Here is a 23,105-nt window from a genome sequence, read left to right as displayed (position 1 = left end):
TGTTTTAACTTTTGTCTCATAATTATTGCCATTTTTTTTGGTAAATTCTTAATTTTCTTTTTTTTCTTCTTTTTATTTGTCTAAGTTCCAGAATAGTAGTAGGTTTAGGGGCCGTCATCTGGACTTAGTTTTTAAAGTTGGAAGACGTTTCACCTCTTATCCAATTCAAATTGACAAAGCCTCTTGGATAAGAAGTGAAACGTCTTCAACTTTAAAACCTGAGTCCAGATGACGGCCCCTAAACCTACTACTATGATGGAATCAACCTGGATGAATGAGAGTCTTTATAGACATAAGTTCATTTTACAACTTTATTGTTGTAAAAGTTTGGATTTGGAAAATGGTTTATGTCAATTTTAAGTTTTCCCTTAATTTGAAACTTTATTCTCCTAAATGTAGTTTTTTTTCCTTTTATGGCGGCCCAGCACTCCGTCGTAGTTCAGGGCAAAAACATTTTACAAAAACAATAGACTTTCCAGAAAGGAGCTTTTCATCTGAAATATATTGCATTTTACTCTGCATTTGTCTAAAGGGCAACAATAAATAATAAAATATATTTGGATCGGCTTTATGTCTATAAATATTTCCTCTTGGCATTTTTTTCCTGTTAGCATGCTAGCATTAGCATGTTTAAACTCCATTCCCCACGCCTGTTAGCATGCAGATGCTAAACGAGATAAGCAACAATCCAGCCTGATGCTAAATGTAGCATGCTAATGCTATTTCCAAAGCTAAGTTTGGACCGCAGAGTGGCCTCATGTTTGTGTCTGGACTGCAGACATCAGACGTTTCGCTCCATTCAGGGTCATGAGGTCACTTTGACAGATCACTGAAGCAAGGCATACCTTTCACCAAACAGGTTTGTTTTCAGAGTCACCTCTAAAGATGGAAGGAGCCTCAAATCCTCCACAGCCTTCAGCTCAGATTTGACTGAGCTTGATGACTTTGAGAAAAAAGTTGGAAGATTTTTAACCGACAATATTGAGGCTCCGCCCCCTCCCTCTTTGCTCTAAAACCTGGTCCTTAGTTTCTTTCTACCTATTTAAAGAAAGCAGGTTCATCTCAGACGAGTCACAGGGTTTTTTCCTATCATCCCGACCAGAACCTGAAGCGGATCTCCAGATGTTTGATTTGCTCCGTCAGGCTGCTTACTGACATTTCTCCTTCATGTTTTGGTGACAACACAAACGGACAAATTCTCAACCAAACCGACTTTTTCTGCGCTTGTGGCCGTGAAACCTGTTTCAGACGACTTTTGCATCAATGTGATGAAGTACCGGTATTGGTCCAAAAACAGCTGCATCCAACGATCTCCTCTGGCCTGTCTGCAGTTCTTCTACAGGGCAGAACACGTGACAGTTTGAGGGACTGATCTGAAGAGTTGAAGCCAAGCATGCACTGCTCTCAGAAGGTTCAGATGGGAAATAAGAAACAATATTCCTGATGCAACAAAGCAAAACCTCATAAGTCATTGAGCTGTTGAGCCGACCAGCTGGAAAGGAAACAGACGTTTGCTAACAGTCTCCATGTTTTCCACCTGGGCCAGTCAATATTAACTATTCATATGTCAAACTTCTACAATTTATTACATTATACACGTAAAATATTTCCTGAAAGGTAAAAAGTCTGTGATTCTGTACAGTTTTTTTAAAGCACTGATCTTCTGTTGACAAACATTTGTGACCCCCCCCCCTCCCGTTCTGCAGGAAAAAGTAGAAGGCGGTAAACATGATGTTTGCTCGTTCATTTCCTGTTTGATCCAAAAAATAAGTCTCTTCTGGTCTCGTCATTTTATCAATAAATACTAGTCCTCTGTGGATTTACTATGTGGATTCTCTTTCTGCTGTAGAACGGAGCGTTCAGAGGCACCGGCTCGTTTCTGGTATCCGAACAGTCATGCTGAAGTCAAGCTCTCCACTTCCTGTTCACTCTTTGTCTCCATCCTCACTGCTTCCTGCAAAACAAAGCAGTAATACCGTTTTAAACATGAAAAGCATCATATATGCAGATGACACTCCGATGTAAACCAGTTATTCTGTCATGCTCAAACACTGAAAACACTGATCAGAAAAAACACTGCGTGTGTCATTGGTGTTTAAAGAAAAGCTCCAAGCTGAAGCTGAAACCAACCTCCAGCTGACTCCACATCCGAGTCAGAGATGTGGGTAATGGAGAAGCGTGAGAAACGGGACACACTGGACGGAGACACCGTGAAGCGGGACAACTGCACGGGCGGTTTTGGGTCTGGGGTTTTGGTGAAGGACTGCGGTGGGGGGGAGTCATTGACGGTGGAGGATGTCGGCAGAGGGTGGAGGGTAAAATCATCATCCCACTCAAAGCCTCCGCCTGACAGAAAAACGGTGAGAACCGGCCGATGTTTCAGAAACCTTTACAGTGAAAGTGAAAAAGTACTCACTCTCCTCGGAGATGTTTCCGTCTGAGGAGTCATCAGAGGCGTTCAGCTTCTCCTGGGTTTGTCCTCCAGAGCTTTGGTCCTCCGTCCCTGAAGTGAGGATGTGCTCAGTCAGCTCTTTCGTCGGGCTCTCCTGGTGGTTCCACAGTAGAAAGGTTGAGTTTGAGCAAAGAAAGAAGCATATAAAAGATGCTAACGGACAGAAACTCTTCATTTTTTCCAAAGTCTTCGGTCTCACTCAAGATCAGTCAATTTATCCATAAAGTCAGAAGAAAAATAAGTGTTTGGAAACCATCAGTGTGGGGCTGCATTTACTGCACAAGAAGAGAAAAAAAAAAGAAAAACAAAAGGTTGCAGTTTTCCCAAAGACCACTAGAGGAAGGTTTCACAATACGACAAAACTCCTTTGTGGTGTTTGCCTCTTGCTTGAACATTTTTTGCTGGAATATTCATGTAATACATGAATCATTGGCTCAAGCTGAAACTATATGACATACAACATGGAAATATTTGGAATGTGGGCGTGGTCAACAAAAACAAACGTCCTTTGCCAAGGTGATGCAAAAATATACTTAGCAAGTTCTTCTAAAAATGACATAGACCTGTAAATAAACCAAGGTGAGCAAAAAGTAAAATGTTGCAATGAAGATAAAACTAACAGAAAAGCCGTTGGTGGGGGTGGGTAGCGTCTGCGATGCAAAGCCACTTACAACTTTAATTTGTCATTGTACATTCCTATTTTCTCTACTCCCCACTACTTATATATTTGTTCCAACCTGTGTGAGATTGTATACTTATTCCACCAAAAAAAAAAGAAAATAGCACAAAGGCTCTGTACTGCCTGATGCCAAATACATGGAATACAAGCTTTGTTTCTAATGACAAATGTAGTTAAAGTAGTGTGCTCTCACCTGGTCAAACAGGTAGACGGTAACGTTGTCAAAGAAGGTCACTGTTTTCGTCTTGCGCGCCAGCTCCTCCTCCAGGTTGTCTGCTGTCAGCGGCGTTGGCTTCCTGAGGAGGCTGCGCAGCCGGGCCTCGCTGCAGTCGCTCACCACGATGGGCACCCTATGGCACTCGTCCTCGCTGTCCTCCCCCCCACTCTGCTCCTGCACGCTGTACGTTCGTAGCTCCTCGTCCGACTCGTCGCTGTCTTCCGTGTCTCCGTCCTCCTCGTCAGCCTCTTCTCCTTCAGCCGGACACGTTCTTCCCTCTGTTGCAGGAGGAGTGGACGGTGGCGGCGTTGATGAACAGAGGAACCGTCTGGCATGTGCCGTGTGCTGCAAGGCCACCTCGTCTTTGGGCAGGACGTGGGGGTGTTCACCGGATGTCCCCGACGGCCTGTTTTGACTTGATTTCACGGGTGTCTCCTCGTTTGTTTCTGAAGCTTGAATGGATGTTTTATGCTCCTCTTTCTTTCTGTCATCAGCTTTAAAAGCAGTAGAACAGTCTCCGTTCAGGGCGCCGATGGCTTCCTCCATGGCTCCAACGACCTCTGCTGCCCAGTCTCCCATGGACGAGGTCTCCTCGTGGGACGGCCATTCATCCAGTAATCCCTCTGCTGAGGAGTCAGAGAGCCCCTGAGGGGACCCCTCTTCTTCATGCCGGGGGTTTTCCTCGAACAGTTGTTCCCGGATCTCTGGAGAAGAGGATTCTGCTTGGAGCTTCAGGTCAACATCGACTTTGGGTTCCTCCTCTTTTATTTGCCCCCCCTCTTTCTCGCTGTCATTCTGTTCACTCACCTCTTCCTCCTCTCTACTTTGTCTATCATTCTCGTAATCTGAGAAGTAGGCAGAGTCTCGGTATGGAGTCTTATCGCTTAGTGGTTGAAGAGCGCCTGAGGCTTTCAAATCGTCATCGTCGTTGAATAAAGCGTCTTCTGGGTCATGCCCCTCTTCATCCTCCTCCAGACTGGTTTCAAGGGCTGGCTTTCCCTGAGATGAAGGCCATTGTTCATGGGACTCTTTTGGGACGAACTCAGGACTCTCGTTATTCTCGGTGTCATAGCCGCTGTCCATGGCTTTAGGTGAACTAGAGGGACGAGAGGATGCAGGGCTGAGACCTTCACAAGAGCCAGCAACAGACAGCAGGTCCATGGAGTCCATGGAGTCTGGAGTTCCGATTTGCTTCTGCAGGGACTTGATGGCAGGAGAAGAATTCAGCTCTGAGCATTCGTCGACAAAGATGCCGGAAGTGACATCCGTGATTTCATCCGTGGTGTCATCTTCATCGCTGCAGTCCAGGATGTCAGCAAGGCTTACAGTTGAGCCCCGCCGCTCCATGCCGCTGTCCGCACTAGGACTGATCTCTGACTGAGGATCCATAAGGGCCACCATCACATGCATGTTGTCTGGAGGAGGTGGAGTAGCTTTGGTCATGGTCAGGGCCACCTCCTCTAGTCTAGGCTCTGGTGGTTTCTGCATTATCTTTTCTTTGATTGGTCCATCCCTATTCTCTTTGAGCGGTGTTTTATCAGCTGAGAGATCAGCGTATTGCTCTTCACTGTCCTCCGGCTTCTTTGGGGCAGGTTTAGACACAATGGGACCTCCAGGAGCCGGTGACAGATTGATCAGCTCTTCGTTGTTTGGGATGTCCGTGGCTTTATCAGTAAGGTAGCTGCTGTGACTGTAGCTGGGACAAAAGCTGTTGTTTCTCACCAACAGGCCAGTGAGAGGGTCTACAAACTGAGGGTGGCAGCAATCTCTAGACTCTGGCTGAGTGTCCACTTCACGGCACAAGTAGATGTAGGCGTTACAGTTGTCAGATGGTACCATGGGGTTGGTCAGACTCAGGCAGGCACTGTTGTCTTTCACCTGATGCGGCTCAAGGTAGTCGATGGGTTTTGGCAGAGAGTGGAAGACCAGGTTGTGGTCCTCCGGCCAGGAGTCTTCGATGTCCGTACTTGGCATGGTGTAGTGGAAGTCGGCATAGGCGTCCTGTCTGCAGCTGTGACTGGCTCGCCTGTGGTGACTCGCACTGGAGTGGCGGTGCTTCGAAGGCCAAGTGTTACAGCTGTGTCTCTCGATGAAGATGTCATCCTCGTCCTCCTCTGAGTCACTCTCCCTGTGTCCAATGAAGAGAGCCCCCTGGGTCTCCATGTTGATGCTAACAGAGTGGCTGTTGTGCCCGGTGTGGCTGGGCATGGTCTTCCTCAGAGAGCCCATCATGTCGTAGTAGCCCCCCGTCACGGTCTTTCCCAGGATAGACGTCTGACTTGTGTCCAAGTAGGAATCTCTGTAAGTCCGTTGGCGTGAGCTGACAGGTGAGGACTCCATCTCACCCAGAGCCTGACGGAGACTTCTGGACCCCCAACTTTCCTGATGATGCTCATTTCCAAGCAGATAGTGGTCTACTCCTAAAGGCGGTGAGGGCTCATAGTAGTAGCCCCCATCTTGGTTTTTGTAGGACACATAGTGACTGGACTCCCAGGGTTGTAGGGGGCTGCTGTCGGACACTTGTCCTAAAAGTGGCTCCATGGTCAGGGAGATGGCTGGACTTGAGTCGTTGGAGTCGTACAGATCGGTTTTGTGGACCTCTGAAGACCAGTATGGACCCATGTTTTCTGTCTGCAAGGGGCAGGTCATGCACTCACCTGACTCTGCACTGCCAGTCATGAAGCTCCCGGCACTGCCTGGATAGTCTGGACTGTAAGAACCCATGGTATATTCCGGATCAATGTTGCAGTCTACCGGCTCCTCAATGCGGATGTAATATTCACTGCTCACAGAGGGGCTGTGAGCGCTGAGGACCGGGAGCACACTTGGAGCATGGATGTGTTTGGCTTGATAGTAAGAAGGAGAAATTCCACGGTTAAGGCTCTCCAGAGGACAGCCTCCAACTATGCCCCCTGGTGGGTAGAATGCCTCCTGACAGTGCCGACTTGCCAGGCTCAAAGAACTGGAGGAGTGGGAGGCTATGAACGGCTGCTCTGCTCGAGCTTGTTCCCATTTGTACTCAAAGTTCAGGCCTTGGCTGGTCTCTGTGACTGTCAGGACGTCGTCTCCTGACTCGGAGTGGTACCCGTCACCCGACACAAACTGCTCCAGCAGAGGAAAGGAGGAGGAGTTTGACACACAGTGTTCTCGGCTCATTGCAGAGGTGCTTCTGCTGCATCCAGTATTGGGGCGCATGGAGTTCCAGCGTCTCTCAAAGTCTTCCTCGGCCTCGTTGGCCCCCTTGGCACACAGGTAGCTGAGCAGCAAGTGCACTTCCTCTGCATTTGGTCTCTGATCAGGCTGAAGCCAGCAGAACTGCATCACCTCATACCTGGGGGGCCAAAGAACGAGACACTCAAAAGGTGCAGATTTATTTTACAATAGGACACCTGAAAGATCACAATCATTAAAGTTACCCGGGTTAGGTTTGTCAGACTATGTGTTTCTTCTCAGATGTCAGCGTGTGACTCACCAGCGCTCGGCTAGCGGTACTTTGAGCAGCGGTTTGGGCAGGCGCAGCTGCTGGTCCCTCACCACGTAGGTCAGCACCTGTCTGTCCGAGTAGTGTCTGTAAGGCTGGTTTCCCAGTTCAAACATCTCCCAGAGGGTCACGCCAAGAGACCTGGACATACCATCAAAAATGGACGAGTATGCGTCAATCAACAACGATGCAAACATTTGACTCAACGGTGGCCTCTAGCATGTAACGATGGTACTGCAGCACCGTTTCCAATTAGCAGCATGCTTTGCTCCTTTATGAATGCTGGTTAACACTGTTTATGTTAAAATGAGCGGACGAGATCACTCCACAACTGTATGTGTTTTTCTGTTCAAACACCGTCTGATGAGATGTTTGCCAACATTGGTTTAATGTTAGCCAGACTAATCTGACTGAGAAAAACAGAATTGTTCGCATTTATACAAAGAAAAGGCCTTCAAAGCTCAGATCAAAACATTTCCTCTGTCTACATGATTGGCGTGTGGCCCGTGTACCAGATGTTGCTCTGTTGGTTCTGATCAGCCACCAGCAGGTTTCCATGAACCTCGTCCAGCAGCTCTGGAGCGATCCATCGCAGCGGAACAAACACTTGATCCGATGTCACAAAGTAATCGTCCTGAGGAAACATTTATGGTTAAATATGAACGTAGAGTCAAACGTTCTAGAAAAGCTCATCAGGTCTACCTTGTACTTGCTGTGTGCCAGACCATAATCTCCAATCTTCACAGAGACGTCAGCAGTCAGCAGGCAGTTCCTGAGGGCCAGGTCGCTGATGAAGCAGATACAAACCAGTCAGCACCTCCTCACTGTTTGCAGAGCATGTTTATGGGATGTAGATGCAACAACAGACTGACTTCAGACTAAACTAACTCCTGTGTCTTTGGTGGACCTGGAACGGAGGCGTGGCCACCGCCTGCAACAAAATCACTGATGCTGGAGTCTGTGAGCCGCACTCGGGCAGCACCAGGATATTGTTTCAGGAAGTGGCCGTGAAGTTCCCGGGTTCCCGCCTCACCTGCTGCAGTGATGTTGGCGTGTGAGCAGCTACCTGTGGGTGAAGTTGTGTTTGTGCAGATGCAGGAGTCCCGCCGCGATGTCGCACGCCATCCGCTGCAGGATCAGCGGCTCCGGGGCCATGCTCTCGTTTGCCCTGCAGCTCCGGAGGTAACCCTTCACGTCGCCCTGGAAACCAGAGGACAGGAGTGAAAGCTACCACCTCTGACCACTAGAGGGCAGTGTTTGCCAGGACTTCATGAAAGAGCAGCAGGTCCTCTGATCTCTAGCATCAGTTTGAAGACAAACGGTGTCATCGGACCATCTGAGCCGGTCTGTCTCCCAGCAGAGCCTCCATGTCCGATCGGCTTTAACACGGAGGATCTCACTCATAGTGGCTAAGCTGCTTCTCCCCCATCTTTTTAGAGGAACTGAATGCTGAACTTAAAAACTCCTCCAGCTCCAAAGAAGAAGCTCAGACTGGATTCTGAAAAAATGGTTTCATATCGTCTCCTCCTCCTCTTTTCTCCGTTCTTCAATAAGATGCAGGAAGACTAAAGGAGTTCATTAAATGTTTTATGGTTCCCATTGTTATATTTCTGAGCTGGTCTCAGTGCAGGTCCAGATCTAGGCCGTTAGAAGCAGCAGACCCCTGACCTCCATCCCTCTGTGTGACTTTAGTAAAGAAACAAATGGTTTCCAGTTTGACCATTGAAACAACAGAGTTTTAACCTTTTTCTGAAAATGATCTCAAATCTGATTCTATGAATGTGAACAAAAAACTCTCAACTGATTCAAACCTCAAAGGGGAAAGTATTCCGATTAATTTATGGACAAAACTTCCTTAAAGGCAAAAAGTAATTGTAGTTGTTCCACTAAAAAAGATTTTTTTTTTTGGTCTGTGATGTTCACACTAACTGTCAGAGACAAAACTGAAAAAAGAATTCAGGAAATCCCATCATTTGATTTAGAATGAATGAATTTGTTGAATGGAGCAGAAAAGAAGGATTTGCACCTGCAAACAACAAAGACCAGCTTCTTCTTCTTTAAGAAGTTCTTCTCTCCTCCACTGGTTACCTGGACAGAGACACCTGTCCACAGCCTGAACAGTCAGACTGTAACTTCTCCACTACAACAAAAACCAAAGAGCTGTCTAAGGACACCAGGGTCAGATTGGGATGAACCAATCTACAACAAACCAACAGTTTGGAGAGAAGAGCTCAACCATCTGAGCAGTTCTTAGAAACGAAAGACCTCACCTGCTGGAACAAATGATCCGTGAGGAAACAGACCAGAACTACACGGTGGAACTGATCAATGACCGGATAAAAGCTGGAACCACAGCAGCAAAGGTTACTATGGTAACGCATATCAATCATGGATTCAAACCCTGCAGAGCTCCAAAGGTCCTCTTGCTTAAGCCAGCTCACCTCCAGACCGTCTAAAGTTCTCCGGAAACAACCCAGATGATCCAGAGGAGGATATGGAGAAGGATCGGCTGTGATCAAATCGAACTCTTTGATATAAACTCCACTCACCATGTTTGGAGGAGGAAGAAGGCTGAGCTGCATCCCAAGAACACCATGCCCATTGTGAAGCATGGGGGTGGAATCATCATGGTTTGGGGAAGTTTTTCTGCAAAGGGGGCAGGACGACTGATCTATGTGAAGAAGAGGATGAACGGATCCATGGATGGAGAGATTTTTGACAGAAATCTCCTCCCATCAGTGAGAACACAGAGAATGGATCTCCCAGCAGGACAATGATCCCAAACACATCGCCATGACAACGAAGAAGCGGCTACATCAAAAACATTTCAAGGTTCTGGAGTGTTTTAGCCAGAATCTGGACCAACAGAGAATCTGCAGAGGGAGTCAAGAGTCCCAAAACATGCCAGCCCTGGAGCAGATCTGCATGGTGGAATGGACCAAACCTGCTGAAGGAGACCTTTGACCTTTGACACCAGCGTAACTTTACAAAGCATCGAGGTTAACTTTTGTTATATTTTCTGCTCCATCAACTGTATAAATCATTTAAAAACCATCACTGGGATTTTCTGGATTCTTTTTTCAAATATTCTGTCTCACAGTTGAAGTTGACTGACTGGAGTGGGCGTGGCCAAAGAGGGGCCATGAGTCAGTGGTTGAGTTGGGATGTGAGTGGAAGCTCACCAGTGGGCAGAACTCCATCACCAGCAGATATGGCGTCACCTCAGTGCACTGGGCCAAACACTGCAGCAGCGCCGGGTGCTGGAGGGCGCTGTGGAGCGGACGACCGGGTTTTTACACAAAACCAGAAAACACAGGAGGCTGAAATCTGAACCGTCTATGAAAACTTCCCAGCTCAGGTTTTTACACCAAAAAATATAATCCAGGTTTTCCTTGATTTTCTTTAGCTCTAAAAGTCAAATCTGCATCTGTGAGTTTTGCAGTGTCATCTGGTTAAAGTCACGAAAAGTGTACCGATACGGCTGAGCTTCATCCAGGAAGTGCATCTGATCGTGCACGCCGGCACTGGCTTTCAGCTCCTTCACCACCACCTGAGTGGTGGTCGGGCCGGAGGTCACCTCCCCCAGCAGAACCTGTAGAGAACACACAACGTCTGCTCTGGATCCACTCCATGGTTCCTGCTGGTTCTGCCCGGTTCCAGACCCAAAGTCCCAGGTGGACTCACCTTCCCGAACCAGCCATGTCCGATCTCCTTCAGGTACAGCAGACTGTGGCGGCCCACGTCTGCGGACTTCAGGAGCTGAACTGGAGACGAGAACAGAGCGGGAAGGAGGTTAGCGACCAGATTCACGTCTGAAATGATCAAAGTCTGAAAGAAACAACAGGATTTGGAGCAAAATAAAGTTAATTAAATAGAAAAACAACAGAAGAAAAGCAAGAAAACAACAGTCAAAGATAAGAAAGATGCTTTAGATTATTATTATTTTTATCAGTCTTCATTCAAAATTCATGTTCAACAAGTTAAAAGGTCATAAAATGTATGAAAATTGTAAAACAGAATAAAATATTTAATTGTTAGGTTTCCTAGTGATTTAAATATAAATACATTTGTGAGTAAGAACTAGAAGAATATGAAGTAAAAGTTTAAAAGCATCTCTGCAGGAACCAGAAGCACAAAAATCCACCATTTGGTTTTTAACCTCTGAGACAAATGAGACCAAAACCTCAGAAACTCAGATTTTTGCTCAAAACACCTTTTCCTGCAATAAATACCTAAAGACGGAAATCATCTCTGAGAACAAGACGATTGTGAAAAATAAAACTTACAATTTTTTACCTTTCTAAGCCCCAAACATCCATTCACCTCCGTCACCCTCAGACCTTCAGACCTCCAGACCTCCAGACCTTCAGACCTCCAGACCTCCAGACCTCCAGACCTTCAGACCTCCAGACCTTCAGACCTTCAGACCTCAAGACCTTCAGACCTCCAGACCTTCAGACCTCCAGACCTTCAGACCTCCAGACCTTCAGACCTTCAGACCTCCAGACCCTCAGACCTTCAGACCTCCAGACCCTCAGACCTTCAGACCCTCAGACCTTCAGACCTCCAGACCCTCAGACCTTCAGACCCTCAGACCCTCAGACCTTCAGACCTTCAGACCTTCAGACCTTCAGACCTCCAGACCCTCAGACCTTCAGACCTTCAGACCTCCAGACCTTCAGACCTTCAGACCTCCAGACCCTCAGACCTTCAGACCTCCAGACCCTCAGACCTTCAGACCCTCAGACCTTCAGACCTCCAGACCCTCAGACCCTCAGACCCTCAGACCTTCTGACCCTCAGACCTTCAGACCCTCAGACCCTCAGACCCTCAGACCCTCAGACCCTCAGACCTTCAGACCTCCAGACCCTCAGACCCTCAGACCCTCAGACCTTCAGACCTCCAGACCCTCAGACCTTCAGACCCTCAGACCCTCAGACCTTCAGACCCTCAGACCCTCAGACCTTCAGACCTCCAGACCCTCAGACCTTCAGACCCTCAGACCCTCAGACCTTCAGACCTTCAGACCTTCAGACCTTCAGACCTCCAGACCCTCAGACCTTCAGACCCTCAGACCTTCAGACCTCCAGACCCTCAGACCTCCAGACCTTCAGACCTCCAGACCTTCAGACCTTCAGACCTCCAGACCCTCAGACCTTCAGACCTCCAGACCCTCAGACCTCCAGACCCTCAGACCTTCAGACCTCCAGACCCTCAGACCTTCAGACCCTCAGACCCTCAGACCTTCAGACCCTCAGACCTTCAGACCCTCAGAACCTCAGACCTTCAGACCCTCAGACCCTCAGACCCTCAGACCTTCAGACCTCCAGACCCTCAGACCTTCAGACCCTCAGACCCTCAGACCTTCAGACCTTCAGACCTTCAGACCTTCAGACCTTCAGACCCTCAGACCTTCAGACCCTCAGACCCTCAGACCCTCAGACCTTCAGACCTCCAGACCCTCAGACCTTCAGACCCTCAGACCCTCAGCTGTTGGAGGCGTTTCGTTTGAAGAGGATCTAACCTCCGGAGGACAGAACCGGCGTCCACCAGCGTCTGTCCTCCTCCCCCCACGGCGTGCTCCCATCCCGACTCCTCCCTGCTCGAGCCCCCCCCCCCCGCCCTCCACATCTCCTGCAGCGACACTCTGATTCCAGCTGCACCCCAGCAGACAGGCAGCTCTTTGTGCCCCCCCCCCCCCCCCCCCCCTCCACACAGTCCAGTCCCTGTGAGGAGAAGATGCTGGACGCCTCGTCCTTCTGTCAGACTGGTCATTCCTCACCCCCCCACACACATTGTCCGGCCCGAGGCAGAATGGAGCGCATTGTCCGGCAGCGTGGGCCGGCACGGCACCAGTTTGGACCGGTTGGTCTGAACACACTGAACCCATTCTCTCCCCCACCCCCCACCCCTCCAGAGACATGACACAGGGACAAACAGTGGCGGGTTCCACCCACACTGCCGTGCTCAGCCCCCATTCTCATGCCGAACAATGACACTGGGGGGGGGGGGGGGCAGCCAGAACATCGGTTCTGGAGCCGAAAACCCAAACAGGGAGAGAACGTCAGCAGAAAGACGAGACTGAAGCTCCAAGAAAACAAACAAAAAGAAAGTATTTTCACTTTCAAACTACAGAAAATCTGTATGAAAGGAGGGGCGGGGGGGGGGGGGGGTTGCCTGTCGTTGCCCTCGACCCCAAAACTCCTCAGGTCCACCCCTGCATCGGAAAAAAGTCTCTTTTTTATCTGTTTAAGTGTTTGAAGAACGTAAATAAACAGTTTATCATCTATTCTGAGGCGTATTTAAGAACCGGATGGAGACGAAGAGCAGAAAGATTTCTCTGGTTTGGACTCAGAACCTCAGAACCTAGAACAGCAGCAAAAGTCATTCAGTCACTTTTCCAAAGGAGACCAAAGCTCTGCAAACGGGACAAACGCTGCTTTCATGATGATAAATGCTGCAGAGCGTCTCTGAGGTCAGAGCTTTGGCCCCGCCCCCATCATGAAAAGTCGAATATTTGATCGGTGCTAAACTTTCCTCACCTTCGCTGCTTTCTGCCAAACAGAACCAGAACTAAAAACAATTAATACAAGTTTGCTCAAAAACAAAAACGGCAGAAAAATGATTCAATATTAGTCGGTTTCTGTTTTTAAACCGTTTAAAATGTGTTTTTTATTCTTCAGGGTCACATAAAGCAGCAGGAACTCATTTATTCAGAAGCTAAAGGCTTTTTTTCCTTTCCTGGTTTTTGTTAATCTCTTGTTTTAATGAGCAGAACATCTCTACGTGGTTTAGATCTTCGTCCAGGTTTCCACAGATGGACTCTGGGATTTTAAGACGTTCATATTTAATCCTCAGTTTGCTTTCAGCAATAGTTTCAGATCCTAAAGGTTTTATTCATATCATATTTGTTGCTGATTGAAGGACTGACTGAGAACGTCTCAGCAGACGAGGAGCAGATGTGGAGATGGGGGGTGGGGGGGGTTGGACAGGAACCTGGGATGATGGGAGCAGTCGGGAACGAAGCAGCTGAGATGTTTCCTGTTGGGTCCGGAGCCTGGAAGGCGTTTGGGCTTTTGTGAGAGAACAGCTGCATCAGGGCGGCTCCTCAGAACCGGGCCTCAACAGGTCCCACTGGACACCCCACCCACCCACAGGAGCCCCCGCCCGAGCACGGCGGGACGGAGGCAGGAACGCCGAGCTGAGACCCAAATGGATGACTGGTTTCTGCACTTGAGTTGAATCTTCTCTGTTTAATTTTAAAGCTTCGAACTGAACTGATGAAAAAAAAGAGTAAAAATGCAGTGAAGGAAAAAAGTTTCAGGTCTGAGTGTTCTAGAAAGGCCTGTGACAGGCTGACGACCTCCAAGGTGAACTCCGCCTTCACCCACGAGCAACCGGGACTCACTCTGGCAACCCAGTGACCCCAAAAGATTACAGCGGTTAAGAAAATAGAGGGAAGGATGGAAGGATGGATGGATGGATGGATGGATGGATTGTTCTTGACAGATCTATTAGTCAGTTTTTAACTTTTCCCTGTAAAGTTTGTCCCGCCCATTTTTTTGCCATTTAACTGTCATAATTACAAGTTCATGTTCAGATCATTGACCGTATGTGAGAACTGGACTGAGAGACCCCGCCCACCGGCGTTCCAAACAGGAAGTGCCTGCAGATCTCATCAACTTTTATAGAAGAAGAAACAGCTGAGTCATTCCATTGGTCAGAATAAACATTCTGACTCTGATTCCTGTCCATCAGGTGCCTCAGTAAAAGTAGGTGGAGCCTGCTGGCCCCCCATCTCCAACAGTCAAAACCTTTGACAGATTTTGTGTAGCCCGCTTTCAAGCTCACTCCTGATTGGTGGGAGTGGTTGCTATAGAAACTCAGACCAACATCGTAAAGAAATGGTGACTGAATTGACTGGATTTGGTTTGATCCGGAATAAACCATTTTCTAGGGGCGATGTGATCTTTTCTGACCGTACCGTTTATTGACTTTGTGAGCTTTGAGAGGAGAAACGCTTCCAGCCGACTTTTCTAGAGACAAAGATCTTTGGATCGAACGTGATCCACAGAGTCAGGATTAACCCCAAAAGAGTGACCTCAGGAAGGTCAGAGGTCAAGTTCACAGCTGAGATTGTGTCTGGTCTTTAAGTGAAGAAGGTGGATACCAACTATAACTGTTAGATGAGTAAAGTAATGCCCACAAACATTGAAAAAAATGCTGTTGCTATGGAAACAGCTTTGAGGGGCGGAGTTTGGGTTTATTTTTGCAGTTTTGCATCGTTTTGTCATCATTTCTGTTCTGAAGTTTGGATCCAGAACTTTTGTCATCTTTGCAGACAAATAACCGGCTTTATTTTTCTCTCCAGAAACATGGATATCTCCCGGATGATGTCAGTGGGCGGAGCCTCCCTGAAGTAATAGATCTGTGGACGCCACTGCTGCTCTGCCACATGTTAGCCATTAATCACTGACGGCTCCGCCTGTTTTCCTGGAGGTAAAGACTCCTTTGTCTCAACCAGCGGTGAACAGATTTGGCTTTTAAACTTGTTTTGTGGTTTTTTGGCGTCTCACATCAAACGCCGGAAGTGAACATCTGCTTTTTGAAGTCCATCGAACACACAACAAACGCCACTGTTCCACAGAGCAGGCAGAGACGGCGGGGCTGTGGAGGAGCGGCCTGCTCTCTGGGGTTTCGTGCTCCCGCATGCCTAGCATACCAGCAGACGGCGGCGTGGGCCAGCAGCCTGGACGCCGTTACGCAACCGGCAGATGTTTGTGGGAAAAAGCTGAGGGGTTCATCCTGCAGGGACCTGCAGCAAGGCATTGTGGGAGAGGTGGAGGCCCTGCTGACCAGCAGCAGGGTGGAGCAGACTCCAGGGAGCTGCAGCGCTCACACGCTGGAATCAGCTTGTCTGAGTCAGAATCTGGCATTCTGCAGAAAGGGCTTTGGTTCAGCGGACGACCCGAGACTCGAACCGCAGCAGAAGGAAACCTTTCATCCCATTTTTAACCATTTTGTCCTCCGATGCCGTCTCAGCACAACAATGTGAATGCAAAATCAAAACCCTCACGAGGAAAAAGTTTCCTTTTTCACCAAGGCAACCATTTTTAAAGTGCCCCGCCCACAACGTTAGCCGTTAGCCTGAAGTCTTGTGCAGTTCAAATGAAGAGCAGTGAGAAATGTTTGATTTCAGTTAGTGACAGAAATCTGTCAATCAAAGAAATCAAAGCGTCGTTACGTTTAGAAAAGTCCAGCAGAAACTAGAGGAGAGGCTCGGTTTCTCTGCTGCAATGCCTGGTTTGGCCAGCAGGCGGCACTCTCCATAAAACTCAAAGGTTGTGTCTGTCCTTGTGTCCGAATTCCTTCCCTACTCGCTTCATAATTCACTATCTAGTGCGAAAAAGCAGTGTGCATCGATGCTCACTAGATCGGCCCAAAAAAGTATTTAAATGTATTCTTTTTAATAAACCAACAACGTTTTTATCTTCATAAAACAGTGGACTAATAAATAATCGTCTCAAAACTCTCATATCTATTAGATTTTAACTTTGTGAAATCGATGACGTCATATCCGCCGTTTAAAATAAAAATAGTGAGCTTTAAGTCTGAATTGCTTTTACATGGTGCTTCACTATATCGTCTTTTAGTATTTAGGGGTTTTGGCCGGTATTCGGACACAGTCTGTGATTATTGTATGGCTTCACCTGCCTTCATCACTGTAGCTTCTTCTCGTTGCTGTTGCCATGGCAACATTATGGGGCGGAGTCACGGAAGTGAAACTTTTCATAAATTCTTTTTTTTTTTTTTTTTAATGATCACACAGTAGTAATTTGGTACTGTAATCTAGTAAATAACAATTAATGTAACAAGTCAGTAAATAACAAAACCTAGCGTGGACTCACCGGACCGCGCCGGCTGTTTGGCCGTCGGCAGGGAAACCTCGGTGAGGGGGAGGATGTAGACGTCCGGACCGCCCTGGGAGGCCGGCGAGGCCAAGGTGGACAGGTCTGCGTGGTATTCGTCGCCATCCGCATTTTTGAACTCCTGCAGCACAAAACGCAGAACTCTGAGTCGTGAGAGAAGCTAGCTGAGGCTAACGCTAGGACCTGGAGGGGAACCATCAGACCGGGTTCACAAACTCTAGATGATCATTTCCCCCAAAAAAAAACTCTGTTAGAAGAAGAAAAAAAGATTCTTACTAGATGCGAAAGAATAAATTCTATAAAAACCATTTTTAAAGAATTGGAAATGTATTTGGATCGGTTTACATTTCAGTGCTATTCATGTTCATCATTGAACTGTTGCTTTTTGGCTCCATTTCTTTATGAGACATTTATGAATCACATTTTGAGATTTTTGGAAGTCAAATATATTTGAATGAAGTTGATCTGATTTCAGATCTGCTGCTGAGATTCCAGCTGTGTCCCTAACCTGCATACTTTCCTCTTATTGGCAAAAATGCAGGGAGTCACCATGGCAACACACGACCCAACAATCATTAACGAGCAGAAGATTTCACGCTTTGGTTCTGTTTCTGGTCAAAACCTGAAAGTCAAAGAATTCCATCAGAATCTGCAGACTAAAACCGAAAGGACAGAAGCGGCTTCTGGTGGAGTTTTAAGGTGGTATTTCTGGAGGGTTCCACGTCTGTCGGAACCGGTTCCGGCTTTTGGGTCGTGTCTGTAAACGAAGCGCCTCCAGAATCCAGAGATTAGCGGCTTTAGGTTTGTTTGTTTCGACTCGCCTCAGCTTATCCGCTCAGATGTCGTCTGGAATCAGGCGGGAACAGAAGAGCTGCAGCAGCCAAACCCTCCTGAATGACCCCCCCCCACAAGAAACGGGTTGGGTTTGGTGGAAACATGGAAATGAGTACTGATCACCTGGATCAGGTGTTCTACCGGGCCCTTTAGAACTGGACCAGAACCGATCTGGACATCCCACAATGGGGGCCACAAGTCAGAAAATAAGTCTCTCTGCTGGAAATATGTGACACCCCCCCCACAGCCTAGAGCAACACACACGCACACACACAAACAGACACACACACACTTTCATCCTAATGCGCCCCCCCCCCCTCTCTCCTCGGTAACACCCTTGTTGTCCGGTTTCCCTACAACCCCTGAACGCATCTTTTCATTGGTTTGAAATTAAGATAAAGCTTAAACTTCAAAATCCTCCTTAAAATCGTCATGACCCCCCCCACCCTTACCTTCACTCAGGGCTCATAACTGACCCCCCCCCCCCTTTCAGGTGTGAGGGGGGCAGCTGGAGGAAGAGTCCGGATCCTTCATCCTCCTGCAGACGCTCACAGAAAGGAGGAGGTCTGCAGCTGACCAGAGTCTCCCCAGGATGGAGGGACGGGGGGAGGGAAAGGGGGTCAGGAGGAAGTGGGAGGAGCTTAACCTTGGGTCACCAAGGGAGGGAGAGGACTGAATCTGAGCTGAGAGCGAAAAACACTGGTTTCCTTTTTCTTGGGGGGGGTCACATACTACTGGTGTGACATCAGCGCTCCTCATCCTCCCGTTTCCCAGAGGAGAGCATCTGTGGGTGACCTTTGACCCCGTGGTCTGAACGGACTTGTGGAGGGATCTTGATCTAGAACGGCCGTGTTCAGTCAAAGAACTGTGTTCAGAATGACAGAACGTAAGAACCCCCCCCCCCACCAGTGTTAGAAAACATCACATCGCTGCTGTTTCAGGCAGAGGTGGATTCTGGGAAACCTCCGCCTTATCGTAGGCGTGTCGGTCAGGTGACTCTGTAACTTCTGGAAGGACATCGGATTTTTCTGTCTGTCCGGCGTAAAAAACCAACAACCTTTTCGTCAGAGAGTCACGTGATGATGTCACTTCCCTGACCTCCAAACACGCCTGTCGGCGGCGAGATACAAACTTCACGTCCCACTTCGCTTTGCTCCATTCATCCAGGGCGGAAGCCGTTTTAGGGTGGAGGCCGTTTTAGGGTGGAGGCGGGTTTAGGGTGGAGGCGGGTTTAGGGTGGAGGCGGGTTTAGGGTGGAGGCGGGATCAAAGCTTCAACAGTCCATCACATTTGGTGAAGTTCCTTTTTTAACTGTAGTGAATGGGCGTTTCGGTTTCATTGCAGTGAAGATGAAATGCGTTTCAGGAGCATCAGGTTCTCCCCTCAACTCCTCGTGTCGGACTCGACACGAGGAGTTGAGGGGACTTTAACAGTCCCCCCCCCCCCCCCCCCAAAAAAAAGAGGAAACCGTCGACTCTGCGTTTTAGCTTAGCAGAGGCCTCTTCTCTTCTCTTCTCTTCTCTTCTCTTCTCTTCTCTTCTCTTCTCTTCTCTTCTCTTCTCTTCTCTTCTCTTCTCTTCTCTTCTCTTCTCTTCTCTTCTCTTCTCTTCTCTTCTCTTCTCTTCTCTTCTCTTCACTTCACTTCCTCTGATGTTCTTCATTCCAGATGAGGCCCCGGGGGGCCGGATGTGCTGCGGACTCTCAGGCTGACCCTTCCTCACGCCCTCTCGCCCCCACCCCCACCCCAGTGCTGCCTCCAGGCTCCTCAGCGTCCAGCTGGTCCCTTCAGCCAGAAACGCACAGCAGACGTGTGAAACGTCCGTTTCCGCTCTGATCTGAAGGAGGTTTCCAAGAAAAATGGATTTACCCCACCAGCTGTGTGTGTGTGTGTGTGTGTGGGGGGGGGGGGGGGTCGCAGGGGAGATGTTTTTTCCTCAGAACATGTTTAAATAAAACTCAAACTTCCTACAAACACTGCGGGTGAAGAAGAATCCAAGAAGTTTGTGAAGGGATCAGAAGATTTGAGCTTTTATTGTGAAATTTCCTTTAGTAATTTTCTCAGAAACAATTATTAAAAGTTTTCCTGAATTATTGTTGGTAAAAATAAAAGTCTGCTCATATTTTAAAGTAAAAGGATCTATTTAAACATTTATTTTAATAGTATGTTGGTGAAAAGAAATCTTTTTGCTAACACAAAGACAAATGATGGGCGTGGCTTAACCTCCAAGAGAGTTAGCATTGTTTACCTGCAAGATTGTGGGCGTGGTTAAATGCCAAAAGGATGGGCGGGGTTTGACCCCACCAATAGGGTAGACATGGTTGAGCTAACAATATGGAGGGCGTGGTTTAATCTGATCTATTGTAGGCGTGGTTTAACCTCCAAGGATCTTTCAGTATGTCAACGATTCCAACTCACATTGCCAGGACAATGGCAACAGGAAACGTCTACGTGAAAAGTATTTCACTTAAACAAGGTTCTGAAGCGTTCCAGACCCACCATGATGGAGCCCCGCCTCCACCATGATGGAGCCCGGCCTCCACCATAATGGAGCCCCGCCTCCACCATAATGGAGCCCCGCCTCCACCATGATGGAGCCCCGCCTCCACCATAATGGAGCCCCGCCTCCACCATAATGGAGCCCCGCCTCCACCATGATGGAGCCCCGCCTCCACCATGATGGAGCCCGGCCTCCACCATAATGGAGCCCCGCCTCCACCATAATGGAGCCCCGCCTCCACCATGATGGAGCCCCGCCTCCACCATAATGGAGCCCCGCCTCCACCATAATGGAGCCCCGCCTCCACCATGATGGAGCCCCGCCTCCACCATAATGGAGCCCCGCCTCCACCATAATGGAGCCCCGCCTCCACCATGATGGAGCCCCGCTTCCACCATAATGGAGCCCCGCCTCCACCATGATGGAGCCCCGCCTCCACCATGATGGAGCCCCTTGCTCAGAGGCAGCTGCTGTGGGGAAAGGACGCAGAAACGCACCTTGAAGCCCATCCTCCTCCTCTTGCAGCAGAGGCAGGCCAGCATGAGGAAGACGAAGGTGAAGAGGCCCGAGAAGGAAATGGCCACCACGGCCAGGGAGGAGGACCAGGACAGCTCGCTCAGCGGAGCGCCATCTGCAGGACAGAGACAGCAACACCACATGAAGCTCGAAGAAAAACTGTTTCTGTCCAGGAAGATCCAGAGCAGGTCTGGTTTTCTGTCGGGCTGCAGAACTTCTGCTTTTAGGAGGAAAGAAATGCTTCTGATGGTGTCAATGTTTAGAAAAAGACTATTTTAAGATACTTTGAAGATGTTTTCCTGAAGCTGGAGCTTCAGCTGCTGAACGACGATCTACCCGGAGTCCAGGCTGTTTTCATTTTGACGTTCATTCAACCAGGAAGTTTCTTTTTCAGCCTGGGGGCCTCAGCAGTCCTCCATGGGGGCCACACACACACACACACACACACACACACACACACAACTTCAGAGAACCATTCCACTTATTCATCACAAACTCCTTCTGCCTCCCAGATGAAGCGGTTACCACGGAAACGGGTTAGACAGACAGAACTCCAGCTCCACCGTAAATCTGTCACATGACAGCATCTGCAGCCCCCCCCCCCCCCCCACACACACACACACACCCAGCGTCCACCTCTGCCCCACACTGGGACGTCCTTTAGCTGCTCGACAGGACTGAGAGGGGGCGCCATTGATCTGACAGGAAGAACGCCATGATGAAGGGAAGTCTGCTGCTAGATGTCAGAGGAGGGGGGGGCTGGGATGGGATGGAGGTCGCGGTGGTGGTGGCTGGGGGGGGTTATTATATTGGTCAACAAAGATTTAGAACTGCAGTGCGTGAAAATTCAGATTTAATAAACCCCCCCCCCATGTCTGGGGAGTCATTGCTGATTCTGTCAGAGTCCTGGTTTATGCCCCCCCCCCATGAAAATTTAAAGAGATACCAGCAAAAGAAGAGAGAAGCTCCGACTTTGAGTCAGAATGTGGAGAAAAATCAGAGCAGAGAAGATTTTTGTCCAAAGAAAAACAGATTTTTTCCACAAATTCTGTTTGTTTCTGCGACTAAATGAGAAAAATCCACAGAAAATATGACGTCCGCCATCTTTGCCCGTGATGCCCCCCCAACACACACACACAACAACAAGAGGGTTTAACCCACTGGGGTCTGCGCCTCTGCTGTCATCACGCCTCAAACAGAACATTCAAGTGGATCCGACTAGAATCCTGACCGTCACGCCGCCGTTCAAGACGCCGTCAGACCTGTGAACGGCGTTTTCTTCTGACGCCGTTCATGACGTTCATGTTCAGTCGCCGGTTATCTCCGACAAAACAAGGTGAAAAACAGGAACAAAGTTCAAACGTTCATTCAGGACCCAGACTCATGAATGACGAGCAGGAAATATGTTCAGAGCCCAACAACAGTCGGCTGAAGCTTTTGAAGCTTTTGAAGCTTTGATGCTTTTAAATTGGTAGAGAGTAAAAAAAATAATAAAGTAATTAAATAAAAGGCGGAATCTGCTTTGAAACAAACCGAAGGTTTCTTCTGAACTATTTTATTTCAAAGTTGAATCATTTTTTAAGTGAATGTAGTGTTCTTAACCTTTCGGTTGCTAAGCAACCACTGTCTCTAAAATGATCAAAGTACCTACAGGCTAGAGAAACCTAAAAGCATGACGTCACTCTTCCCAGATGCTGCAGGGACTTCTGGTTTGGAGATCTGAGCATTGCTGACCTGCAGCGCCGCCTCCTGGAGGCCCGGCAGAACCTCCACTGTCAGAACAAACGGGTTCTGCTGCTGCAGAGCAAACTTCTCTCTCCTGTTCTCGTCATCGATTCCACTCTGGAGGCTAAAATTGGCTGCAGCGTCTGAGCGGTGGAGGAGGGCGGAGCTTAAGACCCAAACTCCAGGGAGGACGTCCAGTCATCATGAGGACATCTGCAGCTTCTGACAGAGACACCCCCCCCAGTCCTGTCTGCTGTTCTCAGCATTCTGCTCCACCTGCCTCCACCTCCTCCGCGGTTTCTCCAGACTTTTTTCCTTCACTGCAGCAGATTTGTCTGCAGCAACCAGCATCTCCATGCGGTCCACCTGCTTCCATGTGAGGACTCCAGCAGGAAGGACCCTCATTGTTTCTGATGCGCCAGGAGATGAGACTCAGACTCTCAGAGGGGGGGCTGTTCCTCTGGAGAGGGACTGATCTTCACCTCAGGGCCTCAGAAGACTTAGCTGGTGCTGCTGACCCCCCCCCCCCCCCTGCAGTCAGAACCCCCCCTACATTCACTCCCATCATTTCTGCTCACTGAAGTTTTATTTTTAGCCGTTTCTGCTGCTGAAAAATGCAGAGATCTTTCACAATAAAAGATTTTTTTTAAAAGTTTCTTCCATAAACCAAAGAGGCGGGGCAGAGCTCCTCTGATTAGGCTCCTCCCCCCAAGTCCATCGTCCCCATCCAGAAAAACAAAACAATAAGGACGAAGTCACGGACACATACACAAA

At 48.5% G+C, this 23,105-nt stretch overlaps 1 protein-coding gene and 1 non-coding gene across 3 annotated transcripts in view; both read right to left on the bottom strand.

Moving 5' to 3' along the window:
- Window positions 1-377: 377 nt before the first annotated feature.
- Window positions 378-23,105, bottom strand: part of LOC101156962 (serine/threonine-protein kinase LMTK1) — a 32,940-nt gene continuing 10,212 nt past the window's right edge. The window contains exons 2-14 of one of the 2 annotated variants that reach the window (XM_011473462.3): window positions 20,588-20,721; window positions 16,738-16,879; window positions 10,514-10,593; window positions 10,303-10,421; window positions 10,012-10,099; window positions 7,896-8,029; window positions 7,532-7,616; window positions 7,342-7,463; window positions 6,821-6,970; window positions 3,325-6,679; window positions 2,417-2,546; window positions 2,131-2,346; window positions 378-1,954 (exon numbers count right to left, since the gene is read on the bottom strand). In XM_011473462.3, coding sequence (XP_011471764.1) covers window positions 1,926-1,954; window positions 2,131-2,346; window positions 2,417-2,546; window positions 3,325-6,679; window positions 6,821-6,970; window positions 7,342-7,463; window positions 7,532-7,616; window positions 7,896-8,029; window positions 10,012-10,099; window positions 10,303-10,421; window positions 10,514-10,593; window positions 16,738-16,879; window positions 20,588-20,721 — 4,784 coding nt within the window. In that variant the 3' untranslated portion in view covers window positions 378-1,925. Of the gene's footprint in view, window positions 1,955-2,130; window positions 2,347-2,416; window positions 2,547-3,324; window positions 6,680-6,820; window positions 6,971-7,341; window positions 7,464-7,531; window positions 7,617-7,895; window positions 8,030-10,011; window positions 10,100-10,302; window positions 10,422-10,513; window positions 10,594-11,125; window positions 11,250-16,737; window positions 16,880-20,587; window positions 20,722-23,105 lie in introns of those variants that run through there. The other variant, XM_023949289.1, reaches the window with a different exon arrangement.
- On the bottom strand, window positions 7,745-7,845 carry mir338-3 (microRNA 338-3). Its single transcript, NR_107227.1, has one exon. It is a non-coding gene; the product is annotated as a microRNA 338-3 (primary transcript).

This window comes from Oryzias latipes, chromosome 19 (genome assembly GCF_002234675.1).
Source record: "Oryzias latipes chromosome 19, ASM223467v1".
Lineage (NCBI taxonomy): Eukaryota > Metazoa > Chordata > Actinopteri > Beloniformes > Adrianichthyidae > Oryzias > Oryzias latipes.
This window is presented reverse-complemented; position numbering and strand designations above follow the sequence as displayed.